This window comes from Lissotriton helveticus, chromosome 6 (genome assembly GCF_964261635.1).
Source record: "Lissotriton helveticus chromosome 6, aLisHel1.1, whole genome shotgun sequence".
NCBI lineage: Eukaryota > Metazoa > Chordata > Amphibia > Caudata > Salamandridae > Lissotriton > Lissotriton helveticus.
The window spans coordinates 259,297,029-259,324,796 of record NC_136067.1 but is presented as its reverse complement, the minus strand read 5'-3'; the positions used below and the strand labels follow the sequence as shown (position 1 = coordinate 259,324,796).

Genomic DNA, 27,768 nt, shown 5'->3' with positions numbered 1-27,768 from the left:
GACCCACCAAGAAACACGGTAACAATTATGGGCAGGAAGGACAGTTCTATGAAAGTAGTAGTCCTTAAAGTCCAGGGCTCATCCAGTAACCAGAATCCAGGGCAGACAGGACCCAAGCTAACGTGAGCATCTTGAATTTCTCCTTCTTCAAAAAGGCGTTGGGAAGGCACAGGTCTAAAACAGAGCAAAGGTCCCCCTCTATCTTTTATAAACAAAGAGAATCCAACTAAAGGTCAGGGTGAAGTTTTCAACAAATTGGTGTTGGAGCACTTAGTGTTTTGCAAAATACCCCTCACACACCAAAAGGCCCCTTGGTGTCATGCTTCATCATCGGGGTCTTCGCACCCCTCTAACGGGATGCGGCGTGCTACGACCTACGACTACGTGGGAGCACTTTTTTAGTTATTGACTATATGTGGTGCATGTGTTTTGGGTGTATTTATAAGTGAGTGGTGGGACGTGGTGAAGGATAAAAAGTACCTGGCTCGTGAGTATACTCGAAAAGAATTTATTCCCAACTCCGGCTGGTACTATTAAAAAAAAAAGTGCAGTGCGAGGTCAGATCTGTTGTGTTAATGGACAGGACCTCAGGTGTGCGTCGACATGTTTCGGAGGCAGAGCTCCTTCTTCAGGACGGGGGCACAACTTCCCCACCCAAGTTAGTCTTTGGAGCAAGAATCCTTCTCTATTTGCTCTGCCTCCCCCTCCTGTGTTATGTACTCCCTCTATCTTTGACACCAGAAAGTAAATGGGATGAGAAAACACAACCTACTTTTGATGCTGGCACCCTCTCTATGGCTCATTTGGTCAAAAGAGCCTGCACTTCCTGACGGAGTAGGAAAAGGTGGTCCTCCTTCTGCCGGTCTGACGATGATCTTATGGGCGGCAGGTTTTCTATAAAAGGGATGGAGTAACCCTGCCAGATAATTTGAAGTACCCACTTCTCTGATGTTATGGACTGCCAGTGGGGTAGGTACTGTCTGATTCTACCGACAATCAGGTTGCCCGTGTTCGTGAGAGGGAAAACTCAAGGTGGTAGACTGGGTAGATCTCTGGCTGTGTGTTCCACAGGGCATCCAATGTCATAAAGTACTGGTTAGCCTGTTGGCCTTGGTGGCTGGGCAGGAATGAAGCAGCTGGCCGCCCCTATCATTGCCGCAGTAAAAACAAAGGCAGAATGGAGTTGGTGTGAGGCATGAAGAAACCAATCAAGCAGACAGTGGCCCTGCTATCCTTAATGAGCTCTGGCACAGAAACTGCCTAATTGCCAAAGAGGCGGGTGCTATAGAAGGCATTTTCCATAAGGCATGACTGGACATCCCCTGAAAATCCAGTAAATCTCAGCCAGGTGTGGAGTCTGAGTGCCATTGTCGACACAATTGCACTTCCTAGCAAGTTGGTCACATCCAGTATGCAGTAAATTATTAACTTTGCTGCATCCCTGCCATCAGCAATAGCCTAGGTAAGGATGGCTTGGGTCTCCTCCAAAACTATGGGCACTTGCACAACCGTACCCCAAACTGTGTGGTTATATTGGCCCAAAAGGCATGCAGTGTTTAATGAATGCAGTGTAAGACTGACAGAAGAGAACATCCTCTTGTCAAAGGTATCTAGCCTCTTGGATTCCCTCTCCGGTCTTATGGTAGGGAACGTATTAGGGTTGACTTTTGAAGTGGAGACCTGGAAAACCAGAGTCTCTGGAGTGGGGTTGCTGAGTGAGGAAAGCTGGGGACCCAGGAGTTAGCTGTGGGCAACTGTCCAGTGCACAGAAGCCTTTTGCAGGGCTTGGCCCATGCCCCGAGCAGGTCATGCATGAGGGCTTCATTAAAAGGGAGGAAAGGTTCTGTGGGGACAACTCCCAGCTGAAGCACCTGGCAAAACATTCATCTTGACTGCCGCTGAGGGCAGTGTATGGTCCAGGGTCTCAACTGCCCTCCTCACCAAAATGGCAAAAGAAGCCCATTCATTCATAACATTATGAAGAGAGACTAAGCCAGAGTATGAGAAAGTTTCCAGACCACTAGCATACACCAGTTCCTCATACCACTTATCCTCAGGCACTTTCAAAGGTTTCTGGTAGCCATAAGGATCCTCGGATCATCTCTATCACACTCCTCACAGAGCCTATCAAAATGTTATGTTATTTGAATTTTTGAGCGCACAGCTGCCCCAGCTAAGGGGCGTCCCGGCGCTATAACTGGAGAAGGCAACATAACTAATAACACAGAAAGAAATTAGGAGTGATTAATAAGGCAGAGGAAAGAAATAAGTTTTGACAGCTTTCCTAAAAGCAAAAAGATCATCCAGGGTGCGAATATAGGCAGGAAGTGAGTTCCATAGCTTGGAGGCCAAGACCATAAACGATCGGCCGCCCAATCTACATCTCTGGAATCGGGGGACAATTGCCAGATTTTGGCCAGCAGAACGAAGACTGCGTGATGGAATATACAAAGACAGAAGGTGCTGAAGGATGATAGGGGTGTCAGATTTGAGAATTTTGAAGGCAAAACAGAGGGCCTTGAACTCTATGCGCCTGATTACTGGCAACCAGTGCAGATTGTAAATTGTACTACGGGCTGAGCAGAAGCGCGGCAGGCCCACCAGGGCTCTAGCTGCCGCGTTCTGCACCCGTTGAAGTCGCGATACTTCCGCCTGGTTGGCACCCAAGAGCAGTGAGCTCGCGTAATCGAGCCTCGATAGAACGCTAGCTTGGATTACCATCTGGCGGGTGGGGGAATCAAAAAATCTGAGGATAGGCCTCAAACCACGCAGGATGCCAAAGCATGTGGATGCCACCTTCTTAGTATGGACCGAGAAGGTTAGTTTGGAGTCTAACCAGACGCCAAGATTTCTGAGTTCAGAGACCGGTTTAGGAGGAGGTCCCAGCTCCTTAGGCCACCAGCTGGCACCCCACCAATCAGGATGTTTCCCTAGCACCATCACCTCAGTTTTGAGGGCGTTAAGTTGTAAACAGTTGGAAGTAAACCAACTAGCAACAGCCCTCAAACCATCCGCAAAGCTCGACGCCAGTTGGTCAGAGTCCCCGTTAAGAGCCACCGCCAACTGGGTATCATCGGCATAAGATACCATAGTGAGACCCCAACTCTTCGCAACCTCCGCCAAAGGTTGAACATACAGGTTGAAGAGAGTGGGGCTCAATGCCGAGCCCTGTGGAACTCCTTGAGTGATGGCATGGGACTTGGATCTGAACGGTGGCACTACAACCTGAAAAGATCGCTCCGAAAGGAACGATTGGAACCAATCCAGCGCCCTGCCTGAAATGCCCGCCTCACCAAGCCTTCGAATAAGAATGGTATGAGATACAGTGTCAAAGGCGGCACTAAGGTCCAAAAGGACCAGTGCCGCCGTTTGACCTGCATCTAGTACAGAGCGGAGATGTTCGACCATAAATAAAAGTGCCGTCTCTGTACTATGTCCAGATCTAAAGCCATTCTGTGTAGGATCTAATAGATGTACAGATTCCAGATGGTTTGTTAAGATGTTATTAACATGGGACTCTGTAATCTTTGCCACCCAGGGAAGAAGGGAGATAGGTCGATAACTCTCCGGCTTCAACGGATCCAATCCAGGCTTCTTTAGGATGGGCATGACACAGGCAGCCTTCCAACTAGGAGGAACTAAGCCAGTGGTAAGGGATTGTTCCACCAGATGGCGAATGGGAGGAAGGCAAAAGGACGCCGAGTCCATAAACTGGGCAGGTCTCAAAGGGTCATCTGGTGAACCAGACTTGACCCTGGCTGCTAGGAGATTAAACTCCTGCTCCGATGGTGTAGGGAGAAAAAAGGGGGCCCTGGCTTTAACTCAGAAGTTTGAGTTATGGCCGGCATTGGAGAGGACATCTGGAGTCACCAATTCGGCTTCATAACAGAGTTGCATATGATGATGGGGTGGGTGCCACTGTGGGGCGCCAGGGGCGCTGGGACCTGCACCACTGGAATAGGCTCTGAGGAAGGAACGAAAAGCCAGGAAAAGCACCAGCCAAACTCATGGGTCTCAAGGCTTCAGGGATTTCGGGGAGGGGCAGAGTGGACTAAGACCGAGGCTCCACGGCTGACTCGTGGGAGCGGGGCCCAGAGTGGCGCTGTCGTTCTCGCACATTATCCAACAACTCGGACCAGCGCGAGGAAGAGCGCTTCAACTTCTTAGATGTTTTCCATTTCGAGAGACTTACCCAGCAGTACAAACTCAATGATGATTGCTGGGAAAGGCTTCACAAACAGGTTCAGGACCTTCTACATGACTGGCACCTGGAGCGTCACAAGTTCAACTGTGTAGACAACCAGGAGCTTCAGGGACTGCTTCGCAGCACCTTGGAATTCATGGCACAACAGTCTTCACAGGCTTTGGAGTCGTGGCCCGGCTCCAGGCACTAGAGGCAAACTAGATGGGGTCTATCACAGACACCCGTCTGTGATGGAAATCACAGCATTAAAACCCCACTGGTTTCTTAGGGGGAAATAGCTAGCACAATGTCTGAAAAGTATCTGACAAAATGTTAGCCAAAAAGTGGACAGAGGTAGCTCACTCCAGACCTGCGCAGATGGTGAGAAAAGAAAAGAACTGATGTCAGCGCTCTGCGGTGGAGCTTATATAGACACCACGCATGTCCCTTCCAATGCACCACCGATGTGGAGCCGACTGACACCACCTATTGGCGCACATAGGTACTGCTTAGGATATTTCAGATCTAGTCAAACTCCAGTTGAATCTTCTAAGATAAGGTATCTTTGGCTAGAAGTCCATCAGATTGTTAGAAACTTGCTTGGTTACAGGGCGAAGCAAAGGAAAGAGTGGGACGATAATGTCCATTCAATCTTTAGCCCCTGATGTGATGACTTAACACTTCATGCCCAAACAGAAGCAATGGAACGGATTCTCTTTGCCCTGGAGAGATAGCCAAGTGATGTGATCAACTGTGAGCATACCCTGAACATTACTAATTGGTGATAAACCTGGTGCATCCTAAGAATTGCTAAAAGACACTGTCCAAGAATTATTTGATGAGTGGCATTTATTAGCATACCCAAAGAATGAGTAGGTAAAGAGCTGGCAGATGTGCAGACACAAAGGATTGCTGAGTCACGTACCAATGAATATTACTGAATGAATATGCTACTTACCAGTATGCATCTGTTCTTGGCATGTAGGGCTGCTGACATTCACATCTATAGCATAGATCGTCGCCTAGTGTTGGGTCCGGATGATTGCACATTGTTGTCCTGGAAGAGTCTTCGAAGTAGCACGAGATAGGTGGCTCCTCCCCTGGACTACAGTGCGCATGGGCATCGACTCCATCCCCAGATTGTTTTTAGCCATTGTGGCGAAGATGGAGGGTAACAGTGTGAGCGATGACCATGCTAAGAGTAAGTGCTGCAGCCGCTACAGGCGCCGGAGAGGAGGGCGGGCGATATGAATGTCAGCAGCCCTACATACCAAGAACAGATGCATACTGGTAAGTAGCATATTCAGTTCGAGGCATGTGGGCTGCTGAATTCATATCTATAGCATAGAATACATAGCAGTCCCTCCATTAGCGGCGGCCGCCTGTGCCAGCTGCAGCAGTTTGAAAAAGTGTTTTTAGAACAGCCTGCCCTACAGCTGCTTGGAGTGCACATCTACACAGTAGTGTTTTGTAAATGTGTGTGGGGTAGACCATGTGGCTGCTCTACAAATGTCTTCTAAAGGGATATTTCCAAGGAAAGCCAGGGAGGCCCCCCAACTTGCGTGTGGAGTGGGCTCTTGGGGGGATTGTTAAAGTGCGCTTAGCTTTTTGATAGCAAATCTGAATACACTTAACGATCCACCTGGCTATACCTGCTTTGGAAATGGGGTTGCCTTTGTGTTGTGCGGAAAAGGCAACAAAGAGTTGTTTCGTCTTCCTAAAATCTTTGGTCCTATCAATGTAATACATCAAAGCTTTTTTGACGTCAAGAGTGTGGAGCATTCTTTCTGCCACTGTCTCAGGATTTTGGAAGAACACAGGCAGTTCAATAGTCTGATTGATATGGAACTGTGAAACCACCTTTGGAAGAAATTTAGGGTTAGTGCGCAGCACCACGCAGTTGGGAGTGAATTTGTATGAATGGCTCTTGTACAGTTAGTGCTTGGAGCTCACTAACACGTCGCAGTGACGTAATGGCTATCAGGAAAGCCACTTTCCATGTTAAGAACTGAATCTCGCATGAATGTAGAGGCTCAAAAGGTGGACCCATTAGTCGGGTGAGGACCACATTAAGATTCCATTCAGGAGCAGGTGGGTCCTGGGAGGAATGACTCGTTTGAGTCCCTCTAGAAAGGCTTTAATGGCAGGCACTCTGAAAAGGGAGAGATGCTGCCTGTTTTGGAGATAAGCCGCTATGGCGGATAAATGTATTTGAATGGAAGCATATGCTAGATTGCATTTGTAAAGATGTAACAGATAACAAATGATGTTGTGCGTGGACGCGTCAAGCGGGTCTATGTTGTGATCTACGCAATAAATGACAAACCGCTTCCATTTTGCTGCATAGCATGCTCTGGTGGTGGGCTTTCTTGCCTCCCGTATGATATCCATGCAGTCTGGAGGCAAGTTGAGGTAGCCAAACTCTAAGTCCTCAGGAGCCAGATAGCCAGGTTGAGCTGTTGCGGATCTGGGTGCTGAATGTCGCCATGGCTCTGCGTCACAAGTCTGGGTGTGAGGTGCAGCCTTTGATGCGGTACCACAGAAAGTTCTAGAAACGTGGTGTACCATGGTTGGCGTGCCCACGTTGGAGCAACTAGGATGAGCGTCATCGAGTGTTGCTTTAGCTTTCGTGCCACCAGCGGTATTAGAGGTGCTGGGGGAAAAGCGTACGCAAATTTGCCTGACCAGTTCATCCATATCGCATTGCCCTGCGACTGTGGGTGCGGGAACCTGGCGGCAAAGCTTTGGCATTTGGCGTTTTCCCTTGTGGCGAACAGGTCTATCTCTGGATGACCCCACTGCTGGAAGTACGGGCGGAGTACTGATGGATGTAGCTCCCACTCGTGCATTTGGTGGCTGTACCTGCTGAGCAGATCCGCCATCCGATTGTCTTTGCCCGGGAGGTGTTCTACCATGAGGAAGATGTTCCTTTGAATAGCCCACTTCCACATGCTCTGAGCCAGATGAGACAACTGTGGAGAGTGTGTACCTCCCTGCTTCTGAATGTAGTACATGGCCGTCATGTTGTCCGTCCGGATCAACACGACCTTGTTGCACAGATGTACCTTGAATGCCTTCATTGCCATGAAGATTGCCATCAGCTCTAGGTGGTTGATGTGCATCTTCTTTTGCGGCGTTGTCCATAGTCCCTGCACTGTGTAGTGGAGTACATGAGCTCCCCAACCCTGGAGAGATGCGTCCGTTGTTAGGATGATCTGTGGCACAGGCTCCTGGAACGGTCGGCCCTTGCAAAGGTTGTGTGGATTCCACCAATGCAGAGAGTTGTATACACGACCGGTCATCAACACTAGGTCTTTTAACTGTCCGTGAGCCGGATTCCACTGACGTGCTAAGCACTCTTGAAGCGGACGCATATGTAGTCTCGCGTGCGGGACTATGAAGATGCAGGAGGCCATCATGCCTATCAACTACATGAACACTCGTGCTGGAAGCGAGTGTTGCGGTCTGAATTTCTGTATCAGCAATTGAATGCTGTTGATTCTCACTGAATTTGGCTGGGCTGTGGCCGCCAGAGTGTTTATTGTCGCGCCGAGATACTGCCGCACATGGGCGGGCTGAAGGTGTGACTTCGGATAATTGAGTGAGAATCCCAGATCGTGAAGAAGGTGAATGGTGTGAGACATGTTGGCAGCGCACTGCTGGGCCGACTTTGCTTGGACAGGCCAGTCGTCCAAATAAGGGTAGACGTGCACGTTTTGCCTCCTGAGGTGCGCAGCCACTGTCGCCAGGCACTTTGTGAACACCCTGGGCGCTGTGGTCACTCCGAAAGGGAGGACTTTGAATTGGTAATGCTGATTCTGAATGATGAATCTGAGGTATTTTCTTTGTGACGGATGTAGTGGAATGTGAAAATATGCATCCTTTAGATCTAATGTTGGGAGGAAATCCCCCTGATTGAGCAACGGAAGAACCTGCTGCAGTGTGAGCATATGAAAGTGTTCTGATAGAATATACTGGTTTAGGGGTCTGAGGTCCAGTATGGGTCTGAGGGACCCGTCCTTTTTCGGGATTAAGAAGTACAGGGAGTACACTCCTGTGCCTCTTTCTTCCACCGGCACGAGCTCGATTTCCCCTTTCTGCAGCATGACGAATACCTCCTGCTGCAATAAGTGCAAATGCTCTGTGGACATAGGACGGTGTCTTGGGGGTATGTTGGGTGGAGTGGATGTTAACTCCAGACAATAACCGTACTGGATAAGCTTTCTGACCCACCTGTCTGTGGTGATGGATTTCCAGAATGGCAGGAACTGCTGGAGTCTCCCCCCGACTGGTGTTGCATGGTCGGGGGGCAGTGACAAGGCATCACTGTTTGTTGGCGGCGGAGGATCGGGAGCTGTTGTTTCCACGACCTCTGCCTTTTGCGTGGTTTCCACGATAGCCACCTCTACTCTGTTTGTTGTACGTGGTTTGCGCGCCACTTTTATTGTACTGTGTTTGCTGGGACAGCTGGCCTCTGGAAACACCTCTATTGCCTGAACGACGAAAAGAACTACCCCTGAACTGCTGGGACTGGAGAGCCACCATAGACTTTGCAGTCTCAGTGTCCTTTTTTATTTTTTCCAGGGTGGTGTCCACCTCAGGCCCAAATAAGTGATCAGGGTTTATAGGCTGGTTTAGGATGGTGGTCTGTATCTCCGGCTTGAACCCGGAGATCCTGAGCCAGGCCTGTCGCCGTAACATTACACTGGTGTTAATGGCCCTGGCCGCGGTGTCTGCTGCATCCAGTGCACACTTAATAGAAGCATTTGAGATGAGTTTCCCTTCTTGAATGAGCATCTCTGCTGCCTCCTTATATTCATCTGGCAAGTGTTGTAACAGGGTTTCAAGTGTATCGTAATGTGCCCTGTCATATCTGGCCAAGAGTGCCCGAGTGTTTGAAATGCGCCAGATATTGGCCGCTTGAGCCGCCACCCTCTTCCCTGATTCTTCTAGCACTTTAGATTCCTTGTCAGGGGGAGGAGCATCACCAGTAGTTTGTGAATTTGCCCTCTTCCGGGCATTAGAAACAACTAGAGAGTCTAACGGCAACTGGCCCTTGATGTAGGTAGGGTCGCCAGGTGCCGGCTTGTACTTTTTTTCAATTCTGGGGTTTATAACCCTGGCACGTGTGGGTTCTTTAAAAATGTCTGCAGCATGTTTCAAGACACCCTTTAGCATTGGCAGAGTCTTTACGGTCTTTTCAGAGGCGGAAAAGGTGTCAAACAGAAAGTCCACCTGAATAGGGTCAGCATGGAGCTGGACGTCATGATTCTTGGCTGCCCTCTCAATAAGCGCATTGAATGCCGCTGAGTCCTCAGTATGTGATGTTTTGACATTATACACTTGAGTGTCTGGGGCAGTTTGTGGATCCCCTGGGTCCGCAGCATCTGCCCATGTGTCATGTTAATCTTCAGGATCAGTGTCGGCAGGGTAGTTGTACTCATCATAGTCACCTTCCCCAGCCTCCACATCTGAGTAAGTGGGCGAGATCGGAGCAGTGTCCTGACCACGTGGAGTTATGAGTTCAACAAGAACGGGTGAATCCGTGGAACCTTTCTTCTTTAAAGGAATTGTGTAGGACTCCATAGGTTGTGCTGGTGTGATCTTTCGCTTGTAAATGAAAAGTTTACCGGTGTCGGCGTCAATAAATTGTTCAGACTGCTCCTCCAGCAGGGGACGTCGATGCGTTGTGTCCACAACTGCAGGGGTAGGCTTCGGCCCCGTGGACACCTTCATGGACGCCTCGACAACCTTCTTTGGCGCGAACGCCTTCGGCGCCACTTTCGGCGGCAGCGTGAACTGGATCGGCGCCGTCGACTTTTGCTGTTTGGTGGCAGGCTTCGGCGTGGAAGTATCCTTCGTATCGACAGCGGAAGCTTTGTCCTTAATACGTTTCAGCGATTCCGACACCTGCTTCGTGAAGGAGGCGGACGGCTGTGTCGACTCGACAGGTGCCTTTGAGCCACCACCATGTGCGGACTCGAGGGGCGTAGTACTTTTGGCCTTGTCCGGCCGACGCGCAGGATCGACAACTTTTGTAGCTCCGAGTCCTTTGTCTTTGTCGACGGCCCTCGGCGCAGAAGTCTTCGGGTCGACGACCTTGACAAGTGCTTTCGGTGTCCCAGCCTTCCGGCTCGACGCTCTTGAGCGACTTCACCGGTTCGACAACCTTCTTTGGCTTCGTCTGCACCGACAGGTCTGAAGACGTGGAGCCGACCAAGGCGACACGCGCTTTCTGTTTCGACGGCGCCTCTATCACTTTCGGTTTTGTCGACACCGAAGCTTTCTCTTTCGGTTTCGATTTTACCAATGGCGGCTCCTTAGAAGTGTCCGTAGCCGGGCCCGGAGGCGAGACTGTGGAACTTGCTGCAAGATCTTGGGTAAGGCCATGTGGCGATCCCTCGACCTGAGCCGTAGATATTGTCTGAACGGGGCATTAGTTTTCGCTTGAGCTATCTTCCGTGGCCCCATAGGCCCCATCGTCGTCTCCTACCTCGTCGACGATGTCTTCTGCATCGAGCATTTCTACGTCTGCGTCGTAGTTGGAGTCGATCTCTGCCGCTGGATTGGAAATCGGCTCCCGATCTTCCTGCTCGTCTGCCTCTTCTCCCTCGGTATCGAAAATGTTCACCGGGTCAGGTGCCATCTGCTGGGCCTCCTGGCGCGCTACGCGCCGAAGTCGAATCGTCTTCTTGGAGCGGAAACGAGAACAAGCCATACAGTTGGCTTCATCGTGATCCGGCGACAGGCTCTTGTTGCACACCGGATGGACGTCGATGTGGGGATACTTTGAGTTGCACACAGGGCACCTTTTGAACGGGCTCCGCTCCATGATGTGTCGTCGAATAAGGTCTGTAGCGTCGACCGGGCCTCGAGCACCGAAGAGCCACGCGACTCCTCTGGATGTCCGACTCGGGAACTGAGCTGGAACAGAACTGGGCACCGATCGGAAGACAATACTGACGATATAGGAAAGGCCTTTGGGCCAAAAAGAAAAGTGTCTCTCGATTCCGAACTTGAGTGATCAAATATACATCCGAACCCAATGGCAGAAAAAAACAATCTGGGGATGGAGTCGATGCCCATGCGCACTGTAGTCCAGGGGAGGAGCCACCTATCTCGTGATACTTCGAAGACTCTTCCAGGACAACAATGTGCAATCATCTGGACCCAACACTAGGCGGCGATCTATGCTATAGATATGAATTCAGCAGCCCACATGCCTCGAACTGATGTGTACAGTTATGGAGTGGTGAAATTTTACTAGAAGTGTACTCCTGTGGCTAGATGGCACACAACAGACAAGCTAGACTGAAGTCCCCATATCCGGAGGGCAAACCACGAGACGTAAGGGCAAGTGAACACCCCCTACGGTAATATATATTCTAATTTGACATTCTTTGAGGAACGAATTTTAGTGACATGATTGTATGTAAACTTGCAACACGGATAACTCATGATCTGGTAACACATATCCCTGTGTATTCTACTATTAGACTCTACGTAATCTTCTACGATAGATTGAGTCTTAAGTCCAGTTGAACAAGGAAACGGCTATAACCCAACAAAAAAGATTTAGATCCTCTAACCGAAGGTTAGTAAGGTTGAATGAACGGTGTGACTGAGTGTACAAAAAAACTGGTCATTGACTACGTTATAACGGAGGTTGTTTTAAATCTGCTATCATGAGGGTAACCCCTGTTACCACTGGGGTAACACTATAATATATAAGGCTGTGTTATAAGTAGATGTGTCTAAATGGTACATGTACAACTCCACACTTAGCAATGATGTTTAACATAGATAAGTAAGTGACGATACCATAAGGGAACTTCCTGTTTCAACTTGGGTAACATCAGAACACACAATGTGATCATAGACGTAGATATGTCCAGAATGTAATTGTACAATCCTACATTTAGGAGGGACATCGAGCTCAGATAAGCAGATGACCTTGTAATTGAATTCCAAAAGTTTCCATGTATTGATTGGTCCTTTTCTAACACACAGGAAGGATCCCTGTCTTTAACCCCAAACGATTCCAAATTGTCCTGAGGAAGGTGTGCCAACATCCAAGGGCAGTTACACCGAAACGCGTCGACGCTTTTTTGTCTTGTAGAATTCAAGCCCAGGAAATCCTTGATATCTTGCACATCGTAACATGGGATTAATGTCTAAAGTACTGTAAGGGCGTTTTGAATCTCAAAATCTGTAACAACAATAGATGTTGTCTTTGAATAGGGGTTTTGCTTTCTTTTTATTTTACTATAGAAAGTACGTGTATGTTTTAAATAATGTTTATTAATTTTGATAGGACTATGTTGACACCTTAGAATATGTATTCTTTTCCCTGTTTAATCTCAGTATAACAACGTATATGTTTTAATATTGTTTTTATTGACTGCACAATATAATGATTTTGTCTTTGTATGTATTATGAATTTGATTTTGTAATGAATTCCTTCTCTTTTATCCATACATTTTTAATAAAAAGACTGTGAACGGTATAAATTAGTTTGTGACCAGTGATTCAAATTTTACCTGTAGTATGAAGTGTGAGTGAAACAGCTATTCGCTAAATCACCCTTTCCAGGGATCTCTTTATTTGACAAAACAGACAAGTTCAGAGGCTCAAGAGTAACACTACAACTTATTTTCATGGAAAAGGTGGCAAATGTATTCAACAGACTAACAGCAGGAGGACAAATAAAGAATCAATGTGTTCAAATGGTTCCTTTATAAAGAAATAATGATGCCAAAAACATTGCTTCAGCAGATGTAAAACTTGACATCATGAGAGGTCATGAACAGGCCAGAAATTGTTCCTCAGAACAAGACTACAAGTTCATTTGAAAAAGTACCTTCCTAAAAATACATGGTGACAAATAGTAAAGGGGAATCAAAGCTCCAGTCGAAGACAATGCTTGGCTCTTGTGCCCAAAAAAGCCCAGGTCGAAGGGCAGGAAGATCAAGGCCTGTAGGTGGTCTTGCTAGGTGACAATAGCGATACGGTCTTCAGCAACCAGTTGAATAGAGAGATCCCGGACTTCCAAAGATATGCGCATCCACCAACATCACCTTTGTGGAGACCCAGGGTGCTGAAGTAAGCAAAAAGCAGGAGGCCTGCAAAGTGATAGAGAATGGAGCCCATAACTGGACCCATCTCTTGTGCAACAGCAAGATTGGAGCATCTTGCAAGCAGATGGAGGCAACCCAGTCTTCCAGTTCCAGATGCACATAGGAAATGTACAAGGGAAAGCTTCTTGAACTTCTTCCAGAGAAAGGAATTAAAAATTCAGAAGTCCAGAATGGGACCACAATCTTTTTCGGGGACAAGAAAATAAGAGAAATAGCATCCCTGTCTGATCTTGTTCTTTGGGACAAATTCCAAGTGCCCCTTGGCTCAACACAGTGAGAACCTCTTTCTACAGAATTCAGGCATCATCGTCTGAGGTGGCAGAGAGAATACAGGGAATGGAAAGAAGCATCTCCGGGATAGGAAGCGAGTTGCCTTGTTCAACAACTTGGAAGACCAAACAGTCCAAGGTGTCAGTCTTCCAGTGAACGGGACGAAAGGACACTCTCCTCCCTACAGGCTGCACGTACTCCCTCAAGGGTGGATTAGAGTGTTTGGTGGGGTGGGGACGGGGGGAGGGAAGAGGAGGCTGCTGCTCTCAAAAGCGTTTGAAGCCACCATGCCATCTGTAACTCTGAATGCACTTGTTGAGCTCTGGACTGTCTGTGAGAGCTTGTTTTGCAGGAAGGGCAGGTTCAGGAGTATCTCCTAATTTGGCATTGCTGGTGAAACTGGCAAGTAAGAGAAGCCAGCCACAAGGACCAAATCATAGCCTTATTTTGTTCTAATTGCTCCAGTGTTCAATAGCATTTTTGTCCAAAGGGGCATGGCCCATCGAAGGGCATGTCCATAAGATTCCTTCCAATATTCACATGGAATGCATCAAGGGATAGGGGTGGATGGCAATGTCACAGCCCATGGAATGCACCAACAAATCCACTGTGCCCAGAGCACAAGATCTGCTTGGCTGCGCCTTGCTCATGATGTACAAATTCTACAAAATGGTTGTGACAATGGTCCCGACAGTTTGGACTGCCATTTGCAATTGTCAAGTTGCATTTGTTGAATCAAAAGTTATGAACCATGAACAGAAAAAAAAATTCCTCCTTGCCTTTATCCTTTTACTCCCTAACAATAGAAGTGGAAGAGAAGAGGTCATGGTTTTGTTTGGAGGTGGATGGGTGGATGGCACCTGCACGACAAGTCTCTGCGGAGAGAGGGATCACCCTGAGCTGGGTGATGGAGATAGGAGACCTGGTGGTTCACTGCAGGGGCAGAGGCTCGTTTTTTTCAATACTACCTCACTCGGATCCACGGGTACCTTGTTAAAAAGAAGCAAAGGTTCAAGGGAGGTGGTTTTTGGTTGCAGAATTTGTGTAAGGAGATTTGCCTTATACTTTACATGCAAGGGCAATCTAAAGACGTCCTCGGCCTTGGGAAGCACAGCTGTAAATGATTCAACTTCCTCAAATGGCGACCCCCACCCCCAAAGGACACTCCAGGCCACTGGCATTCTGCAGGGTCAGAAAGCCACCAATATCCATTCCACTTGGGGGGTGTTTAGAAGTTATTCCACCTCACTGCTATCATCATTGTTGTGGTAAACTGTGCTGGACATCTGAACCGGACACAAAAAGCTTCCTAAGCCTGCAATATTGTTCATCACAAGATAAAGGCAAGTAAGGGGACTCCATCAATTGCTGAGCTTTACATTTAGATATCCTTGGATGGCCTTAGTCTGTGGAAAGTTTGCTAAACTCTGTAGCAGATTCATAGCTGGTGCTGGTGACAGCAATAACATTTGTGGTGGCAGAGCACCAGCAATGAGGGTATGTGAAGGCTCTTGTCTGTCCCTACCGAGCAGCGAGCACGGGGAAGTAGGTGAACCGCCTGATCTCGCCCTGACAACTACTATGTTGTTACCGGCATAGCGCCCCCCTCCTGCCTGATGCAGCTCGAGTTGAGCTACAGCATTGTTTTAAAGCACCCTCTATTTTAGGTGTGCGTCCCAGAAGCTGATTTTTCTTCTGGCTGTCCAAGGATTTAGGTCTGGGTGTGTCTTTTAGGGGGCACATACCACCCACTTCCTTGTTTTGGTCCTGAGGAATACCGGGGATTTTCCCCTTATGGTAGAAACATGTCGACCAACACATAAAATAGAGATAAGTGGGCCGTAACTTCCCCACTACTATCTCAACCTTATCTTTTAATTTTGTCCAGTATCTTTTTTATTAAAACTCTATACAAAAGAATACCAGGACAATTTTTAACACTCACATTCTTTTTTGTTTGCACCCCACACTTCACTACCAGCTCCACTGCAGTTGCAGGTGTTGAAGCACACCCAAGTGACGCTAGGCCACTTGGGTGGGCCCCGATGATGAAGCAAGTCACCACTAGGTGGTGAGTGAGGGGTTTCCTAACAAAGGAACAATTCTTCCTGAGTTCAGACAAGAGCCTTCACATACCCTCATCGGGTAGTACTCCTCCATTTTGTTCTTTTGATCCTTGACCAGGGAATCAGGAGTATTTCCCGTCCGACGTTCACGGACACAACTCCTTACTCTCCTACTTGTTTTCCAAGAGCACCAGCAATGCCTTTGGCGGAGAAAGAGGGTTGGCCAGGCCAGAATGGTGACTGAAGGTGCTGTAGGGAGGTAAGACAGGCATCAGGGATGAGCTGCCAAAAGAAGTACAGCCAGTGGCCTTGTGATTTTCTTGGGGCCCACAGTGGCACCAGGGCATGCCAGGGTGGAACACAAAAGAACCAGCATCACCTGGGTGAAGACCTCAATCTGCTCAGAAGCAGCTTAAAAGGTTGGGACATCCAGAAATGGAACATGGAGCTCCATTTCCAAAATTAGCAAAGAGTGTCTTAGGGCTGAAAACAGCACCAAAGGGATTCATAACAACTAGGTCTCCAAAGTCGATGGCTGAGTGAAAGAAAGAGGCCACCGAGTAGAGAACCCATTCTTTAACAAGAATGACAGAGGCCAGAGTATATCTCCTGTAATGCTTCCTGTTCTTCTCAGAGGACTTCTTTTTCCTATTGGATGTGATGCATTTGGAGGACTGGTTGAAGGCAAGCACAAGTGGAACATGATGCAGGAGCTGGACCTCGAATAACACTGTTTCTCCAAGAGATCACAATAAGCCTACGTCTAGAAAAGCTTTAACTTCCATTCCTAGACGTCCTTGGCCTGCATGTTGTCACACTACTCACATGACTGAGTCATTTCTGTGCCCCAGGCACAAGAGACAGACATCATGCAGATCTGAAATGAACATCTGTCTGCTGCAGGAACTTCATCTCTTGAGGTTTTGGGGCCAGAACCATCTTTGACCTACTGTTAAAAAACTATTTTGCTCTAAAGGAATCAAATCTGGAAATTCTTCGAAGGGACCAGAAAAAAAAGAAGGGACACACATACATCAGGGGGACAGCTTTAAATGCTTCTGTGGTGTCATATCCAGGGATGAAGCAGTGACTGAGCTGTGAGGCTACATATTAGCACAGGAGAGCTATTTCAACTTTCTGAATCCATCTTACAACTAGATGCAATTCAAGGAAAAGAATTTGCCGGCAAAAGTATCAGACAGAAAGGTCTCATTTTGTTACTCCATCATTAGAAGTAATTATTAAACACAAACGAATTATAACAATGTTAATTTGTGCCCTTGAGATGTAAATATGTCTTGGACGACTGCAGACTCAAAAAAATAAAACTAATATTATATACATATACACACACACACACACACACACACACACACACACACACACTCTAAAGAGGAAAATGGAATTACTTCAAACACGAAAAAAAGCAGGTGCTTGAAGACACTGCCGGCAGAACCCGTCAAAGATGGTGTCTAAAATGGCGAAGGATCGCACTTAAAGTTAAACATTACATAAAAATGATACCCTGTTACAGCATGAATCTACAGGTGATTTCCCCAATTCTCAGATTACGAGGAGTTACGCAAGAAAATAAGTGAGATTTTGTTTGAAACAAGAGCATTTACAGTGCGACTGAATACATATATGGCAGACTCAAACTGCTGGCAGCAGTTGGTTTTAAATGTTCCACCGTATATTATAATGCAGATCCAATCGTTACACTGTCTTGTCTTTAGCCTAGTATAAATTCTTAGTGTGGCTAAAAAGGTTCAGCAATACTGGATTGCTACCACTACAAGTCCCCACCACATCGTCTAACTAGAAATGCACCAGCATGTCTAAACAGTGAACATCAGATAATCCTCACCTGATCAAAGAGTAGCCTCAGTTGTCGCTCCGACTCTCCAACCCACTTACTGAGACAGTCTGCTCCTTTCCTCATGAAGAAAGCCACTTTTCGGTCTCCTTGGCTGCACTCATTGGCAAGAGCTCTGGCCACCAGGGTTTTACCAGTTCCAGGTGGACCATAAAACAAACAGCCCCTGCACATGTAAATCAAGCAGACGTCAGAAGTTCAGAGTACAACGTTACAGCTCTCAAATAATTTGTCTATGAAATATAAAATTATAGCATATGTGCCTGTGTTTGTATATAAATGTTATAACTGAAATTGATTTTTAGTACAAAATCCTGTGATTCTAGGTAAATCATTTAATCTCCCATGTCTAAAAAAATGTGCAACGTAAACTGGCCCTCTGCTTAGGTTTGCGCTATACAAAAGCAGCAAATATGGAAAATAAATGCATCACCTACTAAATCAATAAAATTGTTCGCTCAGGGGAATTAGCACTATATTTTCCATATAGTCTAAACTAGATTTTATTGTAGTGTGTTGAGCCACAATTACTCTTTTTACTACAGCTTTACTAACCAAGCTGTAGTAACTAAAGGAATCTTAACACTGGAATATCAAATGCTTGTTCGCGCTGACATATTGAAAACCTCTTATGCATTATTGCAAAAAAGAATGGGTTATAAGCCTTATATTTGTACATTATGTATTAGTAACTCAAGTGTTCTAGTTGTAATGTGCTAACACATGGAACCACAAGCATGGACAAATCTTGCTTCATTTGTTAACTCGTCACTCACATCGAGGGGTGAGGCACAGCAAAAAAAATGCAGGCAATATGATCAATCGACCAATGCGAAAGGGCAACACAATCACATGGAGGAAAGCTGCTCGCATCCTCAACACCTACTGGTCTACAAACAAATTATAGGGCAGTTGCACTGAAAGTGCCTGCAGCTCACTCACATGGCATACACACAATAAGTAAGACTGATTTCAGCATCAAGAGCCTTAAGGAGCAGCTGTGCATCGGCTCAAATGTGTCTACATAAGGAATGCAAAGACCAGGTTAAGCTCCCACTGGGATATTACAAATGGTTTTGGAGGAAAGATGTGTCAAACCTTCCATGAAACCCATGGATTCGATCTTTTGAAGAACCAACATTCAATCAATCAATCAATCAAACATTTGTATAGCGCGCTACTCACCCGTTAGGGTCTCAAGGCGCTGGGAGGGGGAGGAGCCGCTACTGCTCGAACAGACAGGTCTTGAGTTGTTTCCTGAAGGAGAGATGGTCCTGGGTCAGCCATAGGTGGGTGGGGAGGGAGTTCCATGCCTTGGCCGTCAGGTAGGAGAAGGAACTTCCTCCGGCGGTGGCTCTGCAAATTCGTGGGACGGTGGCGAGGGCGAGGCTGGTGGAACAGAGCTGGCGGGTGGGTGTGTAGAATGTGAGGCGGTTGTTGAGGTATTGGGGGCCCATGTCATGGACAGCCTTGTGTGCGTGGGTGAGGAGTCTGAACGTGATCCTCTTGCTGACGGGGACCAGTGCAGGTCTCTCAGATGGGCGGAGATGTGGCCGTGACGGGGAATGTCCAGGATGAGTCGTGCAGAGGCGTTCTGTATGCGCTGGAGTCGTTTCTGTAGTTTGGCTGTGGTTCCAGCGTAGAGGGTGTTCCCGTAGTCCAGTCAGCTGGTGACGAGGGCCTGGGTGAGCGTCTTTCTGGTTTCGGTGGGGATCCATCGGAAGATCTTTCGGAGCATGCGCAGGGTGTTGAAGCAAGATGACGAGACGGCTTTGACTGGTTTGGTCATCGTGAGGGAGGAGTCCAGGATGAAGCCCAGGTTGCGTGCATGGTTCGTGAGCTTGGGGGCGGTGCCCAGTGCAGGGGGCCACCAGGAGTCGTCCCAGGCAGAGGGGGATGGTCCTAGGATGAGGACTTCCGTCTTGTCTGAGCTCAGTTTCAGACGGCTGAGCTTCATCCATTCCGCGGCGTCTTTCATTCCTTCCTGGAGGCTGGCTCTGGCGGTGGCGGGGTCGTTGGTGAGGGAGAGGATCAGCTGGGTGTCGTCAGCGTAGGAAATGATGTTTGGGTGTGTTGGCGTGCGATGGCTGCGAGGGGGCTCATGTAGACGTTGAAGAGGGTGGGGCTGAGCGAGGATCCTTGAGGAACGCCGCAGATGATTTTGGTGGCCGCGGATCGGAAGGGGGGGGGAGGCGGACTCTCTGGGTCCTTCTGGAGAGGAACGAGATGATCCACTACAGGGCCTTCCCTTGGATTCCGGTGTTGCTGAGGCGCTGTATTAGTGTGCGGTGGCATACGGTGTCGAAAGCTGCTGAGAGGTCCAGGAGGATGAGGGCAGCTGTTTCCCCGTTGTCGAGCAGGGACCTGATGCCGTCGGTAGCTGCGATGAGGGCGGTCTCGGTGCTGTGGTTTGCTCGGAAACCAGACTGCGAGGGGTCGAGGGATCCGTTAGTCTCGAGGCAGGCGGAGAGTTGTTTGTTGACGGTCTTCTCGATGACTTTGGCAGGAAAAGGGAGGAGCGAGATGGGGCGGAAGTTCTTGAGGTCCGTGGAGTCCGCAGTGGGTTTCTTCAGGAGGGTGCTGAGCTCGGCATGTTTCCAGCTCTCCGGGAAGGTGGCGGATGTGAAGGAGCTGTTAATGATGTCCCGGAGTTGGGGTGCGATGATGGAGTCGGCTTTGTTAAGGATGTGGTGTGGACAGGGGTCGGTTGGGGAGCCTGAGTGGATGGTGTTCATCATGCGGGTGGGGTCTTCGGTGCTGACCAGGGTCCAGGTGCAGAGGGTGGTGGTGGGGGGCTCTGGTTCGGTGGTTGGGTGCGTGGTCTGTGCGCCGAAGCTGTTGTGTATGTCGGTGATCTTGCGGTGGAAGAACGAGGCGAGTGAGTCGCAGAGGTCTTGCGAGGGTTTGATGTCGTTGTTGCAGGCGCTGGGGTTGGAGAGCTCTTTAACGATGCTGAAGAGTTCCTTGCTGTTGTGGGTGTTGTTGTCTAGTTGTTCTCTGAATGTAGTCTTTTTGGTGGTTCGGATCAGCTGGTGGTGTTTGTGGATGGCGTTCTTGAGGGCTGTCATGTTTTCTGTTGACTGGTCGTGGCGCCAGACTTTCTCGAGGGTACGGCAGGATTGCTTGGAGTTTTTGAGGTCGTTGGTGAACCATGAGGCTTTCTTGCTGCCGGGTCTGCTGGGGGGATTCTCCAGCGGTGCAAGGTCATTGGCGCAGTTGGTGAGCCACTGTGTGAGGTTGCGGGCTGCTTTGTTGGGGTCCGTTGTGTTGGTGGGAGGGTTCTGGCTAAGGGAGGTGGTGAGCTGGTCTGCGGTTATCTTGCTCCAGCTTCTTCGGGGAGCCTGTTGCGGGTGGTGGTGAGTCGTGGTTCTCCTGAAGTTGAAATGGACGCAGCTGTGATCTGTCCAGTGTAGTACGGTGGAGTGGCTGAAGGAGATGTGCTTGCTGGAGGAGAAGACGGGGTGAAGCGTGTGGCCGGCGTAGTGGGTGGGGGTGTTCACCAGTTGCTTGAGTCCGAGGTTGGCGAGGTTGTCCAGCAGGGTGGTGGTGTTGTTGTCGTTGTTGTTTTCCAGGTGGAAGTTGAGGTCCCATAGGAGGAACTAGTCTGAGGAGGTGAGGGCGTGCGGGCTGATGAAGTCTGCGATGGCTTTGCTGAATTGTGTGCGTGGTCCCGGGGGTCTGTAGATGAGAGTGCCTCTGAAGGTGGTCTTGGGGTTGGTGTGCATCTGGAAGTGAAGGTGCTCGGCGGCGGTGAGGGTGTCTTTGGAGTTCGTCATGATGCGGATGGTGTTTCTGTGGACGATGGCGATGCCTCCTCCGGTTTGGTTGATGTGGTCCCTTCGGGTGATCTTGTAGCCATCCGGGATGGCTATGGCGATGTCGGGGCCTGAGGAGGCGTTCATCCAGGTTTCTGTGAGGAAGGCGACGTCTGGTGATGTTGTGTCGAGGAGGTTCCAGAGTTCGACGGCGTGCCTGTGGACGGAGCGGGTGTTGAGCAGGATGCACTTGAGGTGATTGTTGCTGGTGCTAGGCTTGGCGGGTGCAGTGCAGGTTCGGAGGCAGGTGAATTTGCAGGCTTGGCAGGTGAAGGGTCCGTGGGTGCGTTTCGGGGTGGCTTGGTGGCAGGCGGGGGTTCGGTCGGTGTTGAGTGCGCGGAGGGTGGCGGCGTCATAGCTCCGTCGGGTGAGCTGGTATCGTTGAGGGCCAGGGGTCCTGGCGCTGGGTGCGGTCCAGGCGCGGACGGGCGCAGACGGGCTTGCCTTGGCGCGCAATCAGCGCGTACGCGCGGTCTTCGCCATAAATGGCGAAGTGGGAGGGAGGAGCCGCTGGGAGGCGGGAGCGGGCGGCGAATCGGAGGGGGGAGAGGGTACAGAAGAGAGAAAGGGGCGGGCCCGCAGGGGAGCAGCGGCGGGGAGCGGGGGGGTTCACGGAGCGGGAAAAGACGGTCGCGAAAGGGAGGCGAGGGAGCACAATACACCAATACAGTGACAGTGGCACGGTACAATTACAGGGCACAAGATACAGCAGCGAGGGAGCACAATACCCCAATACAGTGACAGTGGCACAGTACAATTACAGGGCACAAAATACAGCAGAAGTACAAAATACTCAGCACAAGGATAGCGGCGAACTCGTGGCAGCAGCGGTGATCACTTAGGCGTACTCACGGGGGGAAGCCGCACGGTGCGTGGAGCGACCGGCCCTGCGAGCAGGGTCAAAGGTCACAGCTCACCATCGCGCGGTCCTCGCCATAAATGGCCAAGTGGGAGGGAGGAGCAGCTGGGAGGCGGGGCGGCGAATCGGAGGGGGGAGAGGGTACAGAGGAGAAAAAGGGGCGGGCCGCAGGGGAGCAGCGGCGGGGAGCGGGGGGGTTCACAGAGCGGGAAAAGACGGTCACGAAGGGGCAGCGAGGGAGCACAATACACCAATACAGTGACAGTGGCACAGTACAATTACAGGGCACAAAATACAGCAGAAACATTGCAATATGTTAGTAATTCTGCGTTTTCCTTTGTTCCTTACATTGCTATCTGGTTCATTATATGTTTAGTCGTGTATTTCTTGTTTATAATCAAATGTCATATTCATCTTTGTAATGATTTCATTTTTTACTGTGTGAAAACAATATCAAAGTTTTTACAGTTGAATTAACTCCAGTATGATACAGTCCTTCATTATTATATTTTTAATCATTGTGTCATTTTGTCCTGTCATTTTATGTACATTGTTTTTGTTTTCAGAAAAGATTGGGCCTTCTTTTTAATGTTTTGTATTAATAAAATTGAGTGTTTTTATTAATATTGGTACATTGGGCCTAGCAATATTATTGTTAATTTATAGTCTAATAATTTTTAGCTGACCAATTTGTTGCCTAGAGATAATTCTATATTTACAATTGGATTTTCCCTGTCCTAGGAACGTCTATTAGTAACAGGGAGGCCTTATTTTCGCATTATTATAATAATGAAACCCATCACAACCATTGATCAGGTAAACCTAGAAAAGCAGAAAGGGCCAACAAGTAATCTTTCACTTTGCCAACTAAGACATTCCTGGGCCGTGAGAGAACAAACAAAAGAACATCGAAAAGTTTGTCTTGTGAGGGATGGTCGCATCTCAGGTATCACACCAGAAAACAAATTTGTTTCAGCTCAGATGGACTTCGTGGAAGGGATGCATAGAAAACACTCACCACCTCAGAAAACACTCACCACCTCAGTTACTAATCCAATTGCATTTAGCTCACTGTTCTATTTTCACGAATGCTGATACAAGTTCTAGAGATTCTATGTCAAGACCAGAGGCTTCGGATTATGCCATACTTTCTTTACTTTATTTTCCATAGCACCCATTTATAAACTGGATAACCAGACCACATTTCCCAAACACCCTCAGGAAAATGATGGTCAAAAGAAACAAACAAGGGACAACATATACTCAAGTCCATGGACCAATCACGGCATTGTATGCCTCGTATAGTCCCTCTTCAAGCCACTGCCCACCCTCTCCCTTTGTTGCTCGCAGCCCCAAGATGAGTCTCTTCTGTTTTTCTCTCATAAATTAGCCTGCTTGTGGTAACAGTTTATTAACGCTGTCGCAATGTCACTTTTGGGCGCCCGCGGTCGCGCTTAATTGTTTTCATTATATTGCCTTGTTTTCACTGTATTGTGAAGTATTTATGCAGTAATTATGCATTGAGTCGGACTTGCTGGCGCGCTACCCGGTTACCTGCAAGGGTGTGTTGGTTTCCATCCCTTACACGTAGTGACCCAGCTCTGCGCGCTGTGTTTTTCTTTCTGGTGCTTGTGATCCGGTTGCTGCCGGTCTGCCCGGCTTCGGCTTGCGGGTCTGCTTTGGGGCCACCACGACGCCGCGTTTCGTTGTCCTGTTGCGGGGTGCGGTCCGCCTACGACCGCAAGAGGGCGCTGTTGGACCCGCTTTGCACGTTGCTCCGTCTCGTTTGCATCAAGCTTGGACAGTTGGTTTTCCTCAAGCCGCACCCGTTGCCTTTGCCCCGCTGCCCTGTAGAGTTACGCCCTGATTAGGGTCTGTAAATCAATCAGCTGGCTTTTATTGATGCTCGGGCTGTAGTCCTGAGTTGGAGTGTGTGTTGCCTTGTTATTGACGCCCATTGGGTGTAATTTGCATGCCAGCAGCAAGTTAAAGTCAGACCTGCAGGGACACGCTCCAAGGGGTTAGGCCTGTGTAGCGGGCTGGTCCCACATGTTCAGGTGTCAAAAGTAGACGCTGTAGACCAGGCCAGGTAAAAGTAGAAGTAGTTTATTAAGATATTATGAAGTAGTTACAACAAGCCCCACCAGGAGCAGCTTCCTAGCTGCTGGCTGAGCAGCTAGATGGAGAAGAGTAAAGTGAGGATACTACAGCCGGTTACATTTATTGTAGTGCAGGGTGGTGTCCCTGAGGGGTAATTTTGCCCTCTGTAGTTTGTTTAATTAGGGCTCTGCCGTGGTAAATTTTGCTGGTCCCCCCGCACCTGGCACGCAGTCTCTCTGTCTGTGGAGGCACTACTGCCGATAAGAGCTTCTTCTAAGCCAATTATCATTGTCTTAGGACGTTTGAGCACGTCTCAGCAGGCCGACATGCAGTGGGAGGAGGTCTCCAACGCAGTAGATGCGTCCATCTACCGGGCAGATGAGGTTACGGCTCCTATGGAGAAGCGTCTGTCTCAGAAGCTCGAGCAGTTCTGTGCTCGGTGGGCCTCACCAGCGGCCCCCTCTTCGGCTCCCCAGGGTGCGCAAGGGGGTGACCCTATCCCGGCCAAACGTCCCAGAGCGGACCAGGACGCTTTCGAGCATTTGCGGGAAGCCTTCTTGGCGCAAAACCAATCCCAGGCCATTCCGTTGGATAGCACACCTTCCCCGGCCCATACTAACCCGGTTAGCCCGTCACATGGGGATGCCACCCAGGCCGACACGGACGAGGAGCCCGGACCCTCTAGGCCATGGCTTCCGGCATTCAGTGCGGAGCCTACAGAGCCTCAAAGGGACGAGAGTACTTCAGACATGTTAGACCCTGAACTCCTTATGCATCTCAGATTCTCAGAATGGACTGCTTCTGCGAAGGCTGCGCACTAAATGGCTGGTAGAATTGGGACCCCCCATGGGGAAAGACGCCCATAACCGTCTTCGGTTGGAGTGTCCACGTCCCTCCTTGGATGGAAAAGTTGCGCAGACCCCTGAGTTTTCTAGCAAAATTTACCAAGGACCCCAAGAAAGGGATGGATAGATCTTGGAGGGCGTGCCAAGACAAATTACTGGACGCCCTAGGGCCACTCACCATGATATTAGATATGGCGGAAGACGCCAAAACTTCTGGCGCACTTATTTCCCCAGAGGCCTCTCTGGATGGGCTCAACGTGCTGCGGTCTTCCTCGGCAACGCTAATTGCGTGCTCTCAACAGAGCAGAGGAGATCCTTCCTAATCAAAGTTGATCCGAAGATTAGGGACCTGGCTGACTCAGAGGCAGGGGCAGTGGCCCAGGGAGGCCTGTTTGGGTAGCCCTTTATTAAAGAGTTGGGCAAATTCGAGAATACCTTCACATCGGTCAATAAAGCCCAATCTACCATAAAAAAGTTTTTCTCCTCCTGGGTTTTCCGTGGGGCCGGTCGAGGCAGGGGCCGATCGACCGGCCAGGCCCCCCAGAACCCAGGGGGCAAGGCTCCAGGCAAGGGAACTACCAAAGCCAAACAGAGGTACAATCTTTTTTACCCTTCCTGTGGACGCTGTTCCAGAGGTCGTGGCTTCAGAGGAGGGGACACCTCCTCTATCGCCAGTAAGTGTTTCTTCAGAGTCTCTGGTGTGTGTGGGCGGCCGTCTGGCGGTTTTGTGAAAATGTGGGAGACGATCACGTCAGATGCTTGGGTGTTACAGATGGTCCAAGGATTTCAAATAGAGTTTTGCGGCGACCCCAAGCAGTTGTTCCACCCAGACCTATCCAATTCTCCCGTCAAGAAGAGGCATTGATAGACGCAGGAGTATCAAACGCTTTTAGACAAAGGGGCCATATGTTGCACCGTCTTGCATCCACAGGCTTTTCTAAGCAATATTTTTTTGGTGGACAAGACAGATGGAGGCCAGTGTTGAACCTCTGCGAATTCAACGAGTGGCTCGTTTAACGCCACTTCAAAATGGAGGGCATTCATCTCTTGAGGGATGTGCTACAGCCCGCGGATTGGATGGTTTGCCTAGATTTAAAAGATGCCTACTTGGCCATTCCTATTTCTCCGGCTCACAGAAAGTTTCTTCAGTTTCTCTGGAGGCACCAGGTGTACCAGTTCACATTTCTTCCTTTCGGGCTGTCCTCCGCTCCTTTGTGCTTCCCGAAGGTGCTCGGGTCGGTCGTGGAATACCTACGAGCAAGAGGAACTCGTCTCTTCGTGTACCTGGACTACATGCTTCTTTTGGCCCAGGATCCGAGTTTGCTTCGGGAGCAGTTGCAGCACGCAGTCACTTTATTGGAAAATCTCAAGTTTTGAATAAACGCCCAAAAATTGTTGTCAGTCCCGGCTCAAGAAGTCATGTTCCTAGGCTTTGTGATAAACTTGATCGAAGCGACCCTCAGCCTTCCAGCGTGGAAGTTGGCCAAAATTCGGCACAAGTTGCAACGTATTCTGTCCAAGCAAAGGGTTCCCCTTTGGCACATTGCCCACGTAGTGGGGCTTTTGTCAGCTTCCATCCAGCCAATATTCCCAGGTCCGCTACACTACAGAGCCTTGCAGCGCCTCAAACCTCAGCATTTGCGAAAGGGTTGTTCCTACTCCCATCCAGTTTCCCTGTCAGACGAGGCATGCTAACAGATTCGTTGGTGGCTTTCTCACATGGAAGCCTGGAATGGGAGGGCGATTTTCGGTTGCGCGCCAGACCTGGTTATCGAGTCAGACGCCAGCAGGTCCGGTGTGGAGATTTCTCCACAGGAGGGTCTTGGTCTCCACAGGAGCAGACACTGCGCATCAACTGTCTGGAGCTCCTGGCAGGCTCCTTTGTGGTGAGGTGTTGGTCCAAGTACCGAGTCCAATCGTGCCTCCTGTTAAAGATGGACAATATATTGGCTGTCCTTTATATCAACCATCTGGGGGGCACCCGCTCCAAGGTGCTGTGGGATCTAGCAACAACCCTCGGGCAAGTTTGCCTAGACCATCACATTTCGGTGACAGCAGAATACCTCCCAGGACGGGAGAATCGGGTGGCGGACTGGCATTCTCCCAACTTCAAAGATTCCAGTTTCTGGAAGTTACATCCAGACGTTTTCTCTGATACAGGAACGTTGGGGTCCTTTTTCAGCGGATCTTTTTGCCTCCAGACTAGATCATCAGGTTCCTCGGTTTGTCAGTTGGCAGCCAGATCCTTTAGCTGTAGCTACGGATGCTTTCCTACAAGATTGGATGCAGGAACAGGCCTTTGCGTTCCTGTTCCTCGCAATGATCATTCGGGTTACGGCCCAGATCAAGCGACGGAAAGCGAACTTGGTTCTCGTCATGCCCATTTGGAGGTCGCAAGTATGGTTTCCAGTTCTTCTGGAACTTTCTTGGGATTTCCCAATCCGACTCTCCGACTCCCCCATTTTCCAGAGCTGCTTCTCAACCTGGATCAAGTTCCCCATCAGATGGTGCTCGGCGGGGTCCTCCGGCTCATGGCGTGGAGGATTACAGGAGTAGATGGTCTCTCCCTGGCCTTTCGAACTTCGCTGAACGCCTCTTGTCCAATGCCAGGGCGGA

At 49.3% G+C, this 27,768-nt stretch overlaps 1 protein-coding gene across 3 annotated transcripts in view; it reads right to left on the bottom strand.

The window, feature by feature from the left end:
- Window positions 1-27,768, bottom strand: part of ATAD2B (ATPase family AAA domain containing 2B) — a 974,520-nt gene that overhangs the window by 620,148 nt on the left and 326,604 nt on the right. For all 3 annotated transcript variants that reach the window (XM_078647713.1, XM_078647714.1, XM_078647715.1), the window contains exon 12: window positions 17,525-17,699. In XM_078647713.1, coding sequence (XP_078503839.1) covers window positions 17,525-17,699 — 175 coding nt within the window. The remainder of the gene's footprint in view (window positions 1-17,524; window positions 17,700-27,768) is intronic.